The 19,314-nt window shown below is 34.7% G+C and overlaps 1 protein-coding gene across 2 annotated transcripts in view; it reads right to left on the bottom strand.

Annotated features, from left to right (window-relative positions):
* Positions 1 to 19,314, bottom strand: part of ODAD2 (outer dynein arm docking complex subunit 2) — a 75,450-nt gene that overhangs the window by 19,308 nt on the left and 36,828 nt on the right. Inside the window, exons 17-20 of one of the 2 annotated variants that reach the window (XM_048951807.1) lie at positions 16,656 to 16,770; positions 2,926 to 3,114; positions 2,133 to 2,354; positions 1,278 to 1,612 (exon numbers count right to left, since the gene is read on the bottom strand). In XM_048951807.1, the coding sequence (XP_048807764.1) occupies positions 1,601 to 1,612; positions 2,133 to 2,354; positions 2,926 to 3,114; positions 16,656 to 16,770 (538 nt within the window). In that variant the 3' untranslated portion in view covers positions 1,278 to 1,600. Of the gene's footprint in view, positions 1 to 1,277; positions 1,613 to 2,132; positions 2,355 to 2,925; positions 3,115 to 16,655; positions 16,771 to 19,314 lie in introns of those variants that run through there. The other variant, XM_048951806.1, reaches the window with a different exon arrangement.

Here is a 19,314-nt window from a genome sequence, read left to right as displayed (position 1 = left end):
GAGTCACAGTAGCTACTCCATTAATCCAACCAGTCACAATTACTGAAACATTAGATATCTGGTAGAGGGTGAAAAATATCAAAGGAATCCAGAAAAAAATTCCAGAAGTAAAAATAGGATGTGTCATGGAAACTTCTGGACACAATAACCTTTACGTAATTATAAAAGCATGCTCTCAGTCAGCTCTTCACTAGAGAGACTGGGCAACCCTGGGTGCAACTCTGCCCATGGCACTAGATGGAACTAAATGATCTTCAAGGTCTTTTCCAACCCAAGCCATTCTATGGTTCTATGAACCCCTCTTAAAAGTTTGCAATTACCTAGTACATTTGACTGCCTGCTAGCTGACAGTCTTTGATATGGATGGCATCAACCTTCCAACTAGTTTGACTGAAAAAACACTGCCAAACTTCCATTATTTTTATTTTTTTTTCGGGGGGGGGGGGGGGGCAGCAATAGCTAAACCATCTGGTATATTAGTGCCTTCAAAGGTTATTTTATTTTTACTGCCAGTAAGAAGAATAGGCACTAAAGAAGCAGTGTTCCTTTTCCCACCTAACTGTTTGGTTCATGGACACCTCCTAGCTACAAGAAGATTCCAGTCTACCAAATGGAACAGCTTATGGCATCAGTTGACAGTGGAGCCTTGGAATATTATAGATGGTATTTCAAATCAATTTAAAAAAATCCTTCCCAAGACTTTTGTGTAGTGTGACACCTAGCAGGTATAAAGAGCTGTTCCAGGTCCTTCATGGCAAAAGTGGTCATCAGTGTCTTTGTCTTAATACTCTCCATTAATCTCTTAATACTTGATCACATTAGGATGCATTTTAAAGATCTATTAAGGAGCCAGTTTTTTTTGCAGTAAGACTGTTTTCTCCTAAAAATTGAGATACTGTGAACTACAGAGGAGAATTAGCAAAACTTTGTAGAATTCTGAAATACGTTGAGGTATGTGGAAAAACACTGCATCTCTTAGTCACTTACATTTGAAAACCAGACCTAAAATTCAAGTGAATTGCCTGTTTATGGAATGAATATTCCATTTCTGAATGATAAAGAGTAGAATTCAGACACTTTATCCTACACTTCTCTTTAACTATCTAAACGCAGACTGATTAAATCTGTTATTCTAACAATATTTCTTTTGAGATGCTCATTTCACAAAGTACACTGAAGAACGGGTGACTGCTTCTGCATAGAAAATAGAAAAGACTGGTATCACAAAAAACCAGCTATTTTCCCTAAGTGGTTATGACACAGGAATGAATCAATAAAATACAGAGAAAAGATGGAGTATACTTCTCCGCTATCAAAGGACTGTGGAATTCTGCAAAGTTCAATCATTATTCTCCATCTGTTAGAAGTCAGATGATCTTGATTACCAAATCACTCAGGTTTGAAGGTTATCTCATCAAGGCTGACCTTCTGCTCAAAGTAAGGTCAGCTTTGAATCCAGAAAAGGTTGCTGATTTCTTTCAAGAGAGGTTTTCAGATTTTCTTGGATGTAGATTCCACAGCCACTGTAGGAAAGTGTTCCAGTGTACCCTCCTGGTGGAATGTTTTTTCCTTATATCTAGCTGGAATCCATCAGTTTCAATTATCTCTTGTCCTGGTATCATGCAATTCAGTAAAGAATCTCTCTTCGTTATGAGATAAAACCTTTCAGAAATCATTTTTACAGAAAAATTCTTTCTGGAACCTTTACAAAATGTTCTCCTGCTGAACTCTTAAAATAAGATTTTTCATTATTGCACAGTTCCAGGTAAACTTCATTTCTTAATTTTAATGTTAAATTTTCCCCAAATCCAGTTACACACAGTGTCTTTTTGCTACAGCGGCCAACTATCCATGCTGTTAAAATACATGAATCAAGCATGCTGATAAAATGCTGAGGTAATGTGACTACCAGCTGAGGTCAAAGTCAAGTGAAGCACTCTAGAAATGAATGTTGATGTCATAACACCACCAAGCTGTAATAATTTTGGCACTCAAATACTCTTTACTATTTCACTGCCATCGAGCTTTTCTAGGACAAAGCTCAGAATATTTGAGGTACTCTGCAGCATTTAAAAGCTATTTCAAATGAAAAATCTCTTTTACCAAATCAGATAAGAAAATTTCTATCTCACCTTCACCACTCCATTTTCATGCATGGTGATACAGTTGCTGGGATCCTCTGAAAGCTGATACAAAGCCCGAGCTGTAGCTCTATGGACCAATGGATCATTTGACTTCAAGTAGTGTACTAGAGGAGCTACTGCCTTGTTCTCTCCAAAGGTAACTCTATTGTTTCCCCACAGGCAACAGTGAGAAATGGCCTCTGCTAAGTGATGTCTTAATTTGTCATTGTTCTGAAGAAGGTAAAAACATAATAAATTAACAGAAATATAATACAATAAAAAATTTCATAGAAAGCAGAACTGCATTCTCAAACATCTTTAAGTCATCTCAATTTTACTGTAGCACAATTAAGGATTAGAAAGAACTGTGAGACATGAAGCTAGTAGCACTTTATAAGAAGTGCTGCTAATTTTTATATTGTTTTAAACATGCTTTTAGACTGGCTGGAAATTTTATAAGTGTAGCATCAAAATTTAACACACAGCCCTATAATTATGATTCCCTGTGTGTTTCAGATTTATTGCTCTCTCAATTCTCCATGCTTTTTCCATAAAGCAGCTGTGAGAAGCAATAGTCGGCAACAGTGATTATTAAAATGAAGCTCATCTTCCAAAGCAATTTTAGTACCAGCCACAGAGCACTTTCATGTCCAAAATACAGCTCATAGAAGAGGAATTCTATAGCTCTTCCTTATAGCTGCTGAAAAATCTATCACTCTTGTCACAATCTTTTATTTGGATACAATGCAGATTAATGAAAGAAATTCAGATACTTAATACAATATGTTTAGCTGTTACTTACCGTGTTTACTAGTTTAGACAACAGAGGGACAACTCCATGATCTGTTATAACAGCTAAATTTTCTTCATCTTTAGCTATATTTGTAATGGCTGCACAGACACTGGCTAAAACTTCTTTATTCTTTGATTTTAGCAAATTGACTATAAGCTCCAAGCCACCCACGAAGGACCGAACCATTTCCCCTGCATCCTAAATAAGAATAAAAGGAAACATTATTTTAGAATACTGAGTCTATATCATATTAAAATGTTACATACAACAAAGAGACAACAAAGGGTCAGAAGAATTTTTTAAAATTGCAACTAATTTCTTCACCAAGAAATATGGCTAGAAAGGAAACTTTCTTGACTGACAGATAAGAGGTAGACTGTTTACATACCACCACATAGGCAGAAATTCATTGCCTAAGTAAAGGTATCTAGTGTTATTTTAGATACCATGGGATGTTCTTTATGACCTCAGCTTGTCATTCCAAAAAGTGTGCAAGTTTCCCATACCTGCTATATTGTATTTCCCAGGATGTGCCTCATATACTCTATGGCATCTAAAACAATAGTGGACACCCTTGTTTAGAATCACAGAATCCTAAGAGTTGGAATGGACATTTAAAAGTCATCTAGTCCATCTCCCCTACAATGAACAAGGACATACACATCCAGACCCTGTTGCTCAGACCTTGGTCCAGCCTGGCCTTGAATGTCTCCACGGATGGAACAGCCACATCTCTGGGTAGCCTGTTCCAGTGCCTCACCACCCTCACTGTAAAAGGCTTTTTCCTTCCATCCAACCTAAATTTACCCTCTTTAAGTTTAGGCTCTCCTAAATGTCTTCTGTTTCTCACACTTTCTGACAGCTAAGACATAGGAGTGGTAATATTCTTTTCTTCAGTGCTCTTCAGGAATACTTTAAACATATTCAAGAGGAGGTTACACAAGTCATGACAGCAACTGTGAGAGAATCATGTGCGCTTCAGTCTGAACAATCAACATAAAATGTAGGTAACAGACACAAATACAAAATCAGAAAAATGTCTTTCTAGATAAGAAATAGAAAAGTAGACATAGAACATCATTATGCCTCCATATAAATTAATAGTGTATCTTAATTGTGAATTTAGGATGCAGATGTGGTCCATTTTTTCCATCTCAAAAAAATTACAGTAAAATTAGCAAAGATTTAGGGAAAGACAACAAGAATAATCAAAGGAAGGAAACCGCTCTCTAGAAGGAATGATTAATCAACTACAACATTCAAGGCTGTAAAAGTGAAAAATGAGAATGGATATGATAGAAGCGTATAGAGTCTTGAGATGAATAGAAAGGTCATACAGGAAATCTTTCTTCTAAGACAAAACTGGAAGCATCAGATGAAATTAGTTGATGGCATGTTAGCATAGTTATGATGTTGAAGTCCTTGGAGCAGCATTATAGGAGCTGCTAGAAGTTTCTAAGTTTGAAATTTGCTGGACTAATTCACAGGGAAAAAAAATCATTAAAGTTTATTTAGTATAAAAGCATTTCCTCTGATTTTCAAAGTTCAAGGGCCATAGATCTCTCTAAGGTGGGAGAGAATTCTGGGGAGGGGAGCCACTGCTATGAGTTTGCCACATTCTTCTATCTTTATCTTCTATCATTCTTTAGGCATTCCCAATAGGTCAGGATGAGAAACAGAATACTGGGTCAGTGAACCTTTGACCTAACACAGAATTGGCTGTACTTATATTCTTGTGTTTATTAGTTAACTCAAATTAGCAAGCATATATTTACATGTTAATGTGTAAAACAGAAAACCAGCAGTTTTGGCACTGTGAGACTGAGCTAACAGGTATGGAATTCATTTGGTTGCCTCAGGCAAAGAGGAACTGGCAGTTATCTCATAAAGTGGCATGCAGCATGCAGTACTTCATGTACCCTTAAATGCACACAGGATATAAAACTAAGTTTTGTTTAAGCACAAATTCTTAACTGATTAAATTACAGTCACTGACTAATACTGTACAACAAGATTCATTACAGTCCATGAAACTGTCAGAAATGAAATGTCTCTATTTCTTTGTTCCACCATGTATTACTTTAGTCAATCTCTTTTCACATTCCTCCTGGAAAAAAGAAAAAAAAAAAAAAAAGCCAGAATAGAAAAACATCAACTTCTTTAAATGTTTTATAAATATATTTATTCAATCTGTAGTTAATTCTAAGAAGCATTCTGTCAGCGACCTACAAGAGATTCACAGGATGCCTACTTACAAAAAGCCTGAGACACAAGACTGTGAAGTGCAGTATCATTTTCAGAAACTTAATTGCAAGCATAAAAATTACCAGAGGTGGGTGGAACATCAAGTGCTTATCCAGAGGATACCAAGCACTGCAATATAAGCTAAACAAATCACTACTGTTATCTGAACTGGCCCTTCACTTACTTACATGAGTGAACCTGTATACTAAGCACAGATACCTGATAGTATCACTCCTTAAAATAATCTGTAACACTGACTTGGTAAATTCTCAACCTTTCCAGTATTGGCGTGGGAAAATGAGCAGTTCTCTTAAAGCTCTTTGGTCAGTGATCACACAAGCTAACAAATGACTAAATTTTGGTTAACAAGGATTTCGGTAGAAGCATAAAACCTAACATAACCTGCTGATCCTGAAAAAGATAAAAAGATAAAAAGTCAGAAACTACTGTGGGAAAACCTTCATGTGTTTTTTTTTCTATAGTCATCCAATTTTTATGGAAAACTATTTACCAAAAGTGTGCCATTAGTACCCAAATCTGATCCTTCATGAATGGATTAATAACAAGAACACTGTTTTTATGAACAAGTAGAAACCATGGATCTAGTTGAAGACAACTATCAGATATAACTAGAGAGGATTATCTTTGAGAATTCTGTTGATATTGTTTAGACAGGTGGATGTAGTGGATTCCCTTTTGCTGTTTATAGAGATATATTATTGGAAGAGAAGGCTGTTAAAGCCTCAGAGGACATCCAATAAGTACGTAAGCAGGTGGCATTTGATTCTGTTAGTCTGTATTCTGTTAGTCTGGATAGAGATGCTTGAAATATTCTGAGATTAAAATTGCTATGGCACATTTTCAGGCAGAAGCCTTTCCAACTAATAGATCAAAAATACACCTGATGCTGACTTAAGCACTAATCTTGAGCTCTGAGATAAAACACTTCAGTTTCTCAGTATCTGAGAAGTCCCAGTCCTGAAATACATAAATTATGGTATATACTTGAATCTCCAATTTGCATTCAAGCAATCTGAAGTGCTTTGTGCTGCAAGGCAGTGATGGCCAGAGCACTCTATTCCTGAAGAACCCTGGAGTCTAGTTTGAGAGGGCTGAGAGACAACAAATAATATGCACTTTGAGAAGCTAAGTTAAGTAACACTGGAGCACTCCAATGGATCTCAACAGTGCTGTTCAACTGAGCACAAAACCTTGCCTTTGGCAGAGCTAGAGTCCCTTTCTCCCAAGGGGACCTTCAAAACCATTCTTCTATACATTACTGGACTTCTTAGCATAGGCTAGAGATTTGTAAACCTCTAAATAAGAATACTACTTGCAATCATCAGTTGAATGATAATAATACATTTGCAGTATAAGACAAAAATAAGGTAGTGAAGACACATGGATTCAAAGACTGGTGTAAATGAATTCTCTTTAAGAATGCTAACATTAATTCTAAGAAAGATTTGTAACTATTCTGTGTCTGCTGGGGAAAGGCAGAATCTAAGAGCACTAAGTACATGTTCTTTTGAAAAATTCTCGGTGACATCTTACTGTACACAGGGGCATCAGATGGGCTGGAGTCAAACTCTTATTACACTCAAAGGAGAGTAGAAGTGTCCAGTTAAATGGTCAGAAGTAAATTTGCAGAAGAAATTTTAGTCTGTGCACATCAGTGGTGGAAAATGTGAAAAGAAAGGTCTGCAAGTGGAATTTAATTCATGCATTTTCCTTAAAAGGTCAATAGGAGAACTTTGAAGAAAACAACCACAATCTCTCCTGAAACCTTTCTGGAGTGACAAGTCTTCAGATTTCATGAAAACACAAACACAGACCGTACAAACTTTCCTAGGGCCAGGGAGAGACCTTAACACTAAGAATGGTTTAGATTATATTTATTTCTTTTTCTGGGCTGATTTATGAGCAGAGAAGGGCTCCAACTGTATTGTGCTAGTTTTGCTGAGCAAATCAATCAAATTGCTCATGGACTTAGTAAATAAAAATTCCTACTTTTCTAATTCTGGGTTTATACACCAAACAGAACTCTCTCCTGTAATGCTTCCTTTGAACAAAAAGCAAAAGCTGTGGGAAGACCCATAAGGAACACATTTTCCACCACAGGCAAGGCAGTTCCTGAGGCTGGAAAGGTTAAATCCATACAGTTTGACGGTCAAAACCAGAAGCCACAAAATGTGGATGAAGGATAATATCCAAGAGCAAACTTTAGGCTTAAGTCCCAAAATTAACTGAATGAATAAATAACAGAGTTTCTAACAGATATTAAAAGAGGACTTAGATATTCAATCAAAATAAGGACAACATATATTTGTGACTCAAAGAAGCAGCTGAAACACAGAAGAAAGAACAGCATTCTGCCAATCCTATTGCCACATGAGCTGAATGTAAAGGGAGGTGGGCTTACAGCATGTTTCCCATGGATATGTAGGATACAGGTCTCTGTATCATCGCTGGTTTATATTATGTCTGCAATCACTTGACTAAAAGTGATATTTCTAGATAAGAATGTTTATATCTTACTTGATATTTTAAAACTTGATCAAAAGCTAGAGAAAATGTGGAAAAAAAATCTATAAAGAAATTTCTTACTGTGTGTATCAGAGATCTGAACAGCCAAGTGATTAGATACAGGAAAATAAAATGTATTTTATATTTACTTAAATTCTTTGAAACTTACTGCATAGATGTGCGTGACCTTGTGTCTAAACATTGACTCAACAAATGAGAAAGGCTTCTGTTCAGCAAATAAACCCTACAGTAATTATCTAAGATTTGTACAGGGCCCAGCTATAAAAGCATACGATATGGCTTTTCTCCATGGTTCCAGTATCCCTGTATTATTTGTGTTCTTTGAAAAAGTTTCAAGAAGACAGAAGATAAACTATCTCCCACTGTGATCAACTAGCAAGTAGATCTTGTATGTTCCTACCTGTATATATTTTCTTTCCAGATGATTAGAAACCTACTTGTTAAACTTCTCTTCTGACAAGATTGTATTTTCCACATTTTGTAAAAGAGTACAGACGTATTGAGTGAATGGAATAATATATAAACAATCCAGAAGTAAAGTAAGTAAGTAAAAGAGGGAGTTTCAATAATTGTCTGTGAAACCAGCTAAATGCAGGGACAGAACTTTCTACCAGTGATGAAAAGCAGAGGGAAACTGCAGAAACCACATGTCAGGAAAGTTTCCCAAATGTGATTGTGGGTGTAGTCTGGTGGTCTGTACAAGACAAAGAGAAAAGCAAGAAAGCAAGAAATTTGAAGAACAATGAGCAGAAAGACAGAATAAAATGAAAGCTTTAAAATCCATTGCTATTTACAAAAATTTTCTTCTTTCAAAGAAGTTTAAACGATGATTTTGATACAATTTAGCAAAACCATAGTTTCACTTTGTACAGTAAATTTCCACTTTCTTTTCTTCTACTGCAATGTCTATGTATAATATACAGTTTCCATAATTTAAAGACATTGTCATGTGAAGAAATTATACAAAGCTGTGCTTGTGATTGCAGGGGTCTGGACTCAATTCTTTTGAATTTGTGTTTGAGTATAATTTCATTAATGGTCAGGTAACTATTCACACTAAAAAGTCTAAACAAATTCCATGATTTTTGTTTCCAAATCAAATAGTTACCTCAGGCATTTTCATCTGCATTTATTTTTGTAACATAAGAGAAGAAAAATCAGATATAAAATGTTTTTGGAAATTTTTTTTGTTCTTTTGGGTTCAGGTTAAAAAAAAATAGCAACCTTTAATTTCCACCTTTAAAAATAATCAAAGAACAGCTTTGATGTGAGCTTTAACTCAAAGAGATAGTCATTTCCAGATATTTGTGTGTATTAAGCTTTCGTATTTACCTGTAGTCCTTAAAGCTCACTGCACAAATGTACATGGCATTGTTTCAAAGTCTGGGCTGTACAACTAGCTTAATATCAGATAATGACAATTAAGAAAGACATTAAAACAATAAAAATATAAAAAAAACATAGGCAAAAACATTGTACTGTACCAGCAGGAAATATCTTCATTTAACATCATCAATACTACAAGTTTCAATGCAAAATTTAATCTAATGTAACTGATACAAAAAAATTTGGTTTGTTATACTACTTTTTAAGTGGTTGGAAAAGATAGGAGGAGATAACAGGATTTTTCATTACTTCACAAGACCACATCCTTCTTCTAACTACTGGGCAGCAACATTTTTGTTCTCAGAAAGTAGGATAAATATTATTTCAATGGTGGATTCAAAGAGAGGAGTTTGCAATTTCAAGAAGTTAAAAAAAAAATAAGGAATAGCTGGCATAGATACTGAGGACAGCAAGTTACCTGCCATGCTAGTAAAAGCTTCATCCTCATACTCTTTAATCACATACTTTCAGCATGATCACTATCAAAATTTAGTTAACTTTCCCTGTTAAGAAAATTAACTGTCTCTATTCAGATATTTTTACTTTGGCTTCTGCCAAGAGCAGACATACTGTGAGATAGACAGTTTTTCTTAATTTTTTTTTTTTAATTGAGAGCAGAAAGCACTACAATATTTGCAAAAAAAATTTGGAAAAATCATTTGATCTTTGCAATACTTATGCAAGAAGAACGCTTGGGATTTTTAACTTCTCTTGTTATCATATTATGCATGTTTTGTTTTGTTTTGTAGTTATTTCATTAAATAAATAAAGTTGATCAGCCTCAGTCGAGACATACAGTACTTGAACAGGCACTACTGAATACTTTTGTAATTTGATTCCGTTATTATTTCTTCCAAAATGAATACTGCTTTCTCTATTTGAAAGATTTAAAGCTAAACTGTATTAAAAAATTCATTGTGTTTATCTTTAAAAATACTCCACTTGAAAGTTAAATGTTTCTCCATTAAAAACAAGTAGCATTTCACTCTTAGAACATCGTAAAAAGCTTAAGGTGTCACAACTGATTTGTCAAATTGAAATGCTTTTGCCCAAAAAAGTGATGGTATGGCTGTGTAAATAAACTTTAATTATCTAGAATCATCTTTGGTCTACCTTCACTTTATTGAAGGAAGCAGTCCATTTCTATCCCCTGTTGCCAACTGAACTACTTACCATAACGCAAAATCAACTTAAGATTAAAAATAAAGGAATGCAATAGATAAATTTCTATAGTACAACTGTTCAGTGGAAAAAGGAAATACAACTTACGTATGAATATTTCTATTCATTTTTCAAATTAAACATAACAGTAATATTAATTCAAATGATTTTATATTTAAATATTAATTTTATTCCAGTCTGTAGAGCTGCATGCTTCCACTGTAGTAGAACAAAGAAAAATCTCTTGCAAGATGAGACCATTTTACTACATCTCACAACTCCTCTCTAGAATGCAATCTTGTGAGAAAGTAACAGCAGACTGTCAAAATATATTTTTCTGATCTCTTTACATCTCGGAAGCAGCTGATGTCAGAGAAGGCTTAGTGAAGAGAAGGCTTACACAATTAGTAGTATCAATGTTGCTCCAGAATAGGATTAAAAGTAGCTCGGAAGAGCAGAATAATCTATTTCTGGTTCTCCAGGGATAGGATCATTTCATACCTAAATATTTGGTGGGTATATTGCTATTGATAGTTTAAAGAAACAAAGGTAAAGTCTATTAGCCAAGTATACTGGCCAATAAAGCATGCAATGATTGTTCTCTAAAAGTTAGTGGGGAAAGGATTTTCATAGTCTCTCACAAAATTTATAAAGTGCTTTTGTCTATTCCTTACTGTTCAGCCTAGCAGACTACTTCTACTCTTCCTCTCCTCCTCCCCTTCACTCCTCACAACTCTCTGTCTCATGTAAATGCCAAATCCTATTTTTCTTTTCACAGAAGAAGTTAAACTACTAATATCAGAGTCCTTCGAGGCCACAGTGGCAAAAACATCATGATTTGCTTTAGATTATTTTGAAAAGTGTTATAATAATGGAAGCATGAGAAACTGATGACATTGAATAATTGAAAAAACTAAACATTGTGTCCATTGGATTTGAGTTGAACTGAATCCAAGTAAGTTCTCAAAACATTGAGTCTAAGTGTCTAAGTAAACTTCTTCATACAATTATAACATACTTATGAAATACTGGTGGTAATGTGGGTTAATACTGTAGTGTTACAAGACAGTAATATTAGAATGTTCCAAGGACAGTTTAGCAAAACAATCAATGCACTGACCACACAAACAAATGAATTGTTGTAACAATTACTGTTTGTGTCGTTGCAACTCATGGCATGGTTCCATAAATTAGAGTGGTATTTGAGAAGGCAATCATATCATATTTTACCAATTACAATTACAGACCACTAAGAATCTGAGTGAGCAACATGAGGCATAATATATAATTCAGTCAAAAGCTTCTGGACTAGATAAAATGATTGCTTGAAATGGTCTGGTTTGTATTATGCAGCAAATGAGACACAATGATCTCCATGCTCTTTTTTTTGCCTTAAAATCTACAGCAGTCCCATGTGGTAAGTGAGGGGGTAAAGACAGAAAAACGTGAGATGGACAAGGATAAGCAGAAAAGAGATTAAAAAAAGACTGGGAGGAATATGAGCTTTAAGCTTTTTATAGATTTTTAAATCTGATTAGCAAGTCTAATTTAAAAGTACAGAAGCTACATGACAAGCTGTTGACTAGTATATGTATCTATTATAAACTAAGCTGCAAGGAAAACTGGTCGAATATTTTCCAGTGGAATAGTATTCCATCAGAAAATGCTAATGGAATGGAACCAAAACCTACCATAAGAACACGACTTCTTGAAAAGTTTTGACAGAAACCAGGCATAAAGGCAGGCTAAATTACCAACGTGCCTCTTCATCTTTCTCTTGTCAGCCAGATGGCTGGTGAATAGCCTGCCAGGCTTCTGGTTTTCACAGAATCCCTGACTTCTTGCCCAAAGAGCTGCCAAACAGCTGGAAAGCCAGGACTCCAGGAGCTCCTATGCTTTTTGGCTTCTTAAGTTCTTCAAGCTCTCACTCAGCTTCTTTGAATGGAACTTCACATCTGAGTCTCCCCAGTGAAAGAGACATGGGTTATGCTCTTAGTTTCCTGTTACTTCCCAGCTTTCAGGTTGTGTTTTACATGAATTGGGCTCCTAAGGACCTCAGGGCAATTTACGGGAGTCCCTTCAAGATCTCTAGGATATGTCTACTGGAACCCAAACTCTATGATGATTGGTTCATTACACTTCTATGCAGCTTGTAGCAAAAGTCATTGAAAAGGTTGGTTCTTCATGCTCTCAGCAAGAATGGCAGCCAACTGTGAGCTCACCAAGTTTGACTTTGTAGACATCCTATATCTCCAAGGACTCTGTTTTTCTGGAGTGGCAAGCTAAAAATTCCTCTTTGTCTCTCTTACAGTAACTTTTGAAGTTCAGTTCATAGAAATAGTTTAAAATTTGGAAAGTCTACATTCTGATAATACAGATTTTAGAAGCATTTAAATGAGGTCAAATATAGAGTAAATACAAATGACATTAAAGTATCATAATGGCTAGAGAGAGAAATTGGAAAATTGAGAGAAAGGACTAAAGAGCATTATTATGAACTGCTGAGGTTTCTGTATATGAATGTATGAGGCACAGCAACAAAAACAAAGAAACTGGAAAATGCTGTACATACTCAAGCAGGGAACTCTGACATAGGTTTAGCAAAAGAATAGTATGTTAACAGCGATATATAGATACAATTTTTAAAATATAAGCACAAGAACAGCAGTTTGCATAATGGAGAAATCTTCATACAGAAGTTATTGATCAGTAAAATGTGTAAAAAAAAAATCAACCTTATTAATATAGAACAGTAAATAATTTTAGCATTTGTTAAATATCAGAACACCAAGTTCAATTTGCAAGTTCAACTACATTTCTTTGTTATTCTAATAGAGAAATGTCCTTCCTGATTTTCTACATGCAGTTACATTAAAATTTCAGTAACAAGAAAATTTTATGTAAGAATCCTAAATAGGATCTAAATAGTCATCTGCAGCACATTTTCAACCTGTAGTTTAACTTCAGATCACTCTTTCCAGAGTGTTTCCCTGTGTTCAGGAAATACACAGTAATCTTTATATGTCCAATGGTCCTCCATCACACCCATGAAATTCCACTGTTGGGCTGAAAAGGAGCCAATAGTATAGGGGGAGAGGAGGAAATCACACTTTACTAGAAACAGGAGATAGTATTTTACAAGTACATTTTAAGAAAATAAAATTAAAAAAGATTCTTTCTCTCTTCCCTCAAATCAAAATTCTCAGACTGTTTACTTAAATTATTTTGACAGACTTTACACATACCTTATTTCCTGAAGTTCCTTAGGAGAACCTTTACAGTTGTAGTCAGAACAAAAGTTAGAATTTAAACTTAAGAAAGCAAACACAGAAAAAAAGACAGAGGAAAGGATGTGCCTGACAATTAACAGAATTTTGGGTGCAAACAGTTGAGTACAATGAATGAAAATAACCTCTAAATAACATGTCTTTTTGTTTTTATTTCAAAGCATGCTATTTAAAGGTTAATCTGTGCGGAAATTGGTATTCCTATACAAACTCAATTTGGTAGTGCTCCTATTTCTGGCAAAATATCTTTGAATTCTATAATAGCCTAAATAACATCTTTGTACAGTTTCTCTCAGTTCTTCTGTCTGGGCTGATGTGCATGGGGACAACACTATGAATACTGTTTTTCAAAGTAGCATCATAACCAAGTATTGCTGTTCCAACATCAACAGAGTTGAGTAGACTTTTCTTAGCAATTTTTCATAATCATTTGTGTTTCTTGGATGGTGAACTCATACTTTACCAATGTGCCTGCAGTAGTAACCTTTCCTTTTGGAAGGAACTAATTAATAAGAACCTGCTTCTATTACAATAATTCACTTGAAAAAAAAAAAAATGACAACTCTTTTTAAAGAAAAGTGTACACTAATTTATCCAAAATTACAAGTCTTTTTTTTTTTTTTTTTTCTAAGTCTCACAAATAGCACTGACAAGGGCAGAACAGACTTTCTCAGGAGAGTTCTACCCCCTAAACTATGTCACTGGCAATCTACCTTCAGATTTTCACTCGACAAACAATTCTGAAGACTAAAAATTTTTAAAACTAGTGCTGGCTATCAAAAGTGAGGATGGGCCAATATTATGACAGGCAGAGTTGTAACAATTTATGTACTGTAATGTATAATTTAATCCTCTATTTTAAAAGTCTTCAATCTGTCACAGACGAAATATCACTGCCCTAAATCCTATTGATGTAATAAACAATATCGCTTAGCTACAACATATGGATGCATTCAACAACGTTGCCAATCAAATTCTATGATGCTATTCCATAGGAAGTACTCTGAACCAGTTATTGTGAAGTAACTGGTAATTCATATAACCTAGACCCACAGGCATTTAGATTCTCCTCCCTTGTTTTCTATTAACTTTGTGTCTAGCAATGGGCAAATTATTTCGATCCAAATGCCCAAAACTATTCTTGAGATTTCAGGACTGGGCATTTTTTGACTTTGTACGTTCTAATTGTAAAACAGAAATGGTGGATTTTCTAATTTTGAACAGTCTGTGGCAAGATTAAGTGTGTGAGATACCTGTGTACTCATATTATGACAATAAAAGGCTGAAAGCTACTTGAAACATGCTTTGCAGTTTCAAGTACAGCCTTGGAAAATCCAGAAAACCCATAACTCATTTGAAGTCATATGCTTATTCCTACATTTGAATCAAACATTGCATATACCAGACTGTGCTTTTTGGAAGACCGTGTAAATTGTTGAATATTATTAACTGTGAATGAAGATGAAAATTTAGTTTAGATAGAAATAGTCACTGTATCCCCACAGTTTGGCTGTAGTTGTCATTTTATACATATTTCTTCCCATTTAAAGTCAGAGGACAGGGTTTTATTGGAAGATTTGTTTCAGTGTGCCACTCTGCCTCAGTCTCACACAAAGAAGTCTTTGTGAGGTTGCAGATTAGCATTTGGGCAGGCAGCCAAGAGAGATGAAAGGAGAGTGGCTACACTAAGGATGTACATGGCTTACACTCATCAAATACCCGGAGGAAAAAACAGAGAGAAACAGCCCACATCGTCTGTAATTTCAGTTGCTATACTCTATTCCTCTAGTTTCTGAAAAAGCATTTTTAGTGACGCTCTAGGAATGCATAGTTCTACTCTGACACTGTAGGTCACAGAGTTTTATACATAATGAGTATTGCCTCAGTAACGAGATAAAGCAGTATCTTAACATTTAGTTACAGAAATATCGTTTACAAAAGAGGCAGATATGGCCATACTTTGACAGAAGAGACACATATACAACCCGCCATTAGGTAATATAAAACTTTTATACTAGAATGTATGTTACAACAACAACAACAACAGAAGATAATTCAGAATAACCAGGATGTTTGGAAAGTGGCAACTGAGGTATCATTGTAAAAATCATTTTGAAGAAATAGAAACTGTGTAAGTTATAAAGATCACAAGCAAATGTCCTAGAAATGCCTTCATCTATATAGCTATACCTGTACCTATTTATATAGGTAAATAGCAACCACACAGGCTCAGCTCCGAACAGGAAACACTACCTGCAGAGGATGGTAAGGATAACACTGCTTTGAGTGAATTTCCATTCTTAACATAGTCACACTGCAAATAACAGATAGAAGAATATGTATGTGTGGTACAGTAGAGAGAAAATGAAAAAGTTACATTGAATAGATAATTGAATCAGAAATTGAAGATATTGCTGTACAAAGATCAGTGTTAGTATTCCATGAAACTAATGAGAGACAAAATTCTGCATTTATTTTAACAATTCATTGAAGATGAGCTAGAGATTATACACACCATTTTATCTGTGTGGGAATCAACACAAAATAAATGAATAGCTCAGTCTTCTGTGCACAACTGACTTGCACAACAACCACTATTCACAACTGGCACTTTTTGTTGGCAGTCTGAACAGAAAATCTAAGGATTACATTGGCAGCAAGTCTGAAATATGCTCTGAAACCAAGAGGCAGTCTCTTGAGAATACAGCTGAAGTACCTCATAGTGGTGAACAACTACAACTACCTGCACTATTCATAGATCATGAGTAAAAGCTTTCTGTTTCCAGCACTGTCAGATAGACTTTTTCAGCATGCTTTGTTTGGGAACAGTAAGTTTGGATCCTTCTTAGTTATTAAAATATATTTTCTAAATACACTAAGTGCTTTTAAGGCAAAACAGAATGCTTCTCTCTGGTACAAAATAAGTGCTAGATGGAGGACTTTTGCTGCATTTTAAATAATTATTTCACCAATTATTTAAAGCAGAGAAATTAGCAGAGAGTAAGTATAGTAAAAAGTAATACTTTGCAAACAGCAAAGTATTGCTAGAAGTCATCTATCTAAATATAACCATTATATCTGACTATATATGTAACAAAACTATTACTTTCTCACCTTGGCATTTTCAATGCAAGGACAAATAGCCCAAGCTGCATTTGCTTGAACATCTGGATTAGGATTTTTCAGCAATGACCATAACAAACGAACTCCATCTAAACGGTCAATTATCCTATTGCAGAAATAGAACAGAAAAAAAGAGGTATTTAATTATGGAGTACGCAATGTTCAATTTTAACTTATGTTTGTTTGTTTGTTTGTTTGGAAAATTGCTTTAAAAAGCAATGTTATGGTTTTCCTTAGCATACTATTTTGCTTTACATGAGTGCTTGTGTTTTATTGTCAGTTGATTGCCATTAACATATACAGTAGGCATTTCTTGCTATTGAAGATGAGTGTGCACAAATTATGTTAAGATAGAATACATTTTCTAAATCTCGTGCATCTTGTTTACATTTTTCTCAGTACTGTGACGTGAAATGCTTTCAGAAGATAAATGAATTGCATTATTACCAGAACTCGCATAAAAGTAAAAACAAGCATGTGACTTTTTAATGATCTGCATGCAAAGTAGAATCCGAATTCAAGCATACTGGCTTCTTTCACATAGTAACAAATACTTTCCAAAACAAATATTTATGCCCAAAATATGTACTTAACTTTTTATTCAGTCTATGCTTAATGTATTTACTTTACTGTACAACATATTTCAAAGTTCTATGTTACTAATCTAGCATTAGAAATTAAAATGGTCACACCACACTGCATCCTTTGTGGGTTGTGAATAACGTGCAACTTGTTTCCCAGGTATTCCTCACCAACAAGACTAACACTGAACACTATGTTATAATTACTTAAATGCACTGAAATCAAAGTATCTTCACGACTAGCTGAATTACCATCAGAATCATCACTATGCCATCTGTTTAATGTTTACATAACAATCAGACTTGGGGATCATAGGGTCCAGAGAGTACCTTAAAAGGAAATGAAGGTCAAACAAAACTTAATAGCCTTTACAAACTTACTTTTCTTAAAAAGATATATTAAACCCAAAGCAGATGAGTTGAAGATAGAGAAGAAAAAGTGTACTTTGGTTTTCTAAGTTCAAAAGTAAAAAATCTGCTGTATACATGGAAGTCTACATCTTTAATTGTAAATACAAAATAAGAGAAATAAAATACGGTTTACTTCTAAAAACATCACATAAAACATCTAACCTGTGTTCACTATATGTATATTTGCCAAGAAATTTCAAAACTAATTATCAAACTATTTATGCACTCAATTCTACCATCATTTGAAAGACAAAATATAGTTAAGGATGTGAACTCTGTCTACAGTAACCAGGGACTTCATTTGAAACATTTTTGTCCAAGCTGGTTAAAAAAATCTTTGCTTTCAAAACAATGACTTTTTGCTCAATAGATCAGTTAAGCTGATGAACTATTAATTTTTAAGACCTGATAATTTTAATGCAGCTTATTATACATACTCAGCTCCAAATCAACTGCATATCATTATTTAAAGGGAAAATTCAGAAACACAACAAATTAGAACAGCATGAGCACAAACCATACAATAACACATACATGTTCAGAGTAAGGATGACTTCAGTAAAAACATCCAAACAAGCTCTTAAATCCCTGTGCTTTCAAGCAATTTTTAATAATGCTTTCCTGTAATTTCAGAAAATAGAAATACTTTTTTCCCATATTGGAAAAAAATCCAGAAGTCTATCTTCATGAGTCGAGCAGACTACTCACCATTTACCAACATGCAATACTTCTTCCCAAGAGGAACTAAATATGAATTACTCAACTCCAATCAGTATATAAAAATCAAGCAATAGAAGCCAAATGCTGAGCACAGATTTTTCAATCATGTTTAAGAAAATAATCTCAGGGATGGTTTATCTTTCCTTTTCTTCTCTTTTTTTCAAAGCCTTCTCCTCAATATAAAATTTACTTTTCGGTTTTCTTGTCTTTTCTTCACCTTTCCTACAGTTCCATTTGTGAAGAAATTTCTTGCTTTCAGTTGAAGACCAGAAAGAGCAGTTGTTTTAGACCCAATGGAAAAGTCAATCAAAGTAGAAACATTTATGTCATTATTATAAGTAACTGCTTTCCTTTTCTTCAGTATAAGTAGTAACAACACATGAACATGCAAGTCTCAAAATCAAGAGCCCAGATTCGGAACTACCATGGTTTAACACAACTAAAGCTTCTCAGAATAAACCTGCGTCTCTCATTCAAAATTATGACATCTTGTCATAGACTGATAATTGATACTATTTAGAATAAGGTGTAAATTATTCTGCACCTCAAAAAACCTAATATGTGATTGTATTGGTAGGTGGACGCAGGTGGAGTGAGGAGGTGCCCCTGTCGTGCATTCTGGTATCAGTCAGACATTATGAGAGCAAAGGTGAAGGGATACGGCTACTACTAATGTTTTCAACATCACTTTTTCAGCAGATTAATTACAGGGCATGTGAGCAAAATACTTTTCTGGCTTCCACACAGAACAGTTTATGTACTGTGAATATAGAACACACCTTAGGGGCAAATAATTTTAATGAAATTAATGCCATTCTTAGACTACTTGAGTGCCTAGATGATCCTCTGAGCAATCTCAGGTTACTGTGAATTGCTATTTGCTACTTGATCAGTGCAGGTAGTTCTACAAGATAATTTTTTGAATGACTTTCACTGGC

Source organism: Lagopus muta, chromosome 7 (assembly GCF_023343835.1).
Source record: "Lagopus muta isolate bLagMut1 chromosome 7, bLagMut1 primary, whole genome shotgun sequence".
Lineage (NCBI taxonomy): Eukaryota > Metazoa > Chordata > Aves > Galliformes > Phasianidae > Lagopus > Lagopus muta.
This window is presented reverse-complemented; position numbering and strand designations above follow the sequence as displayed.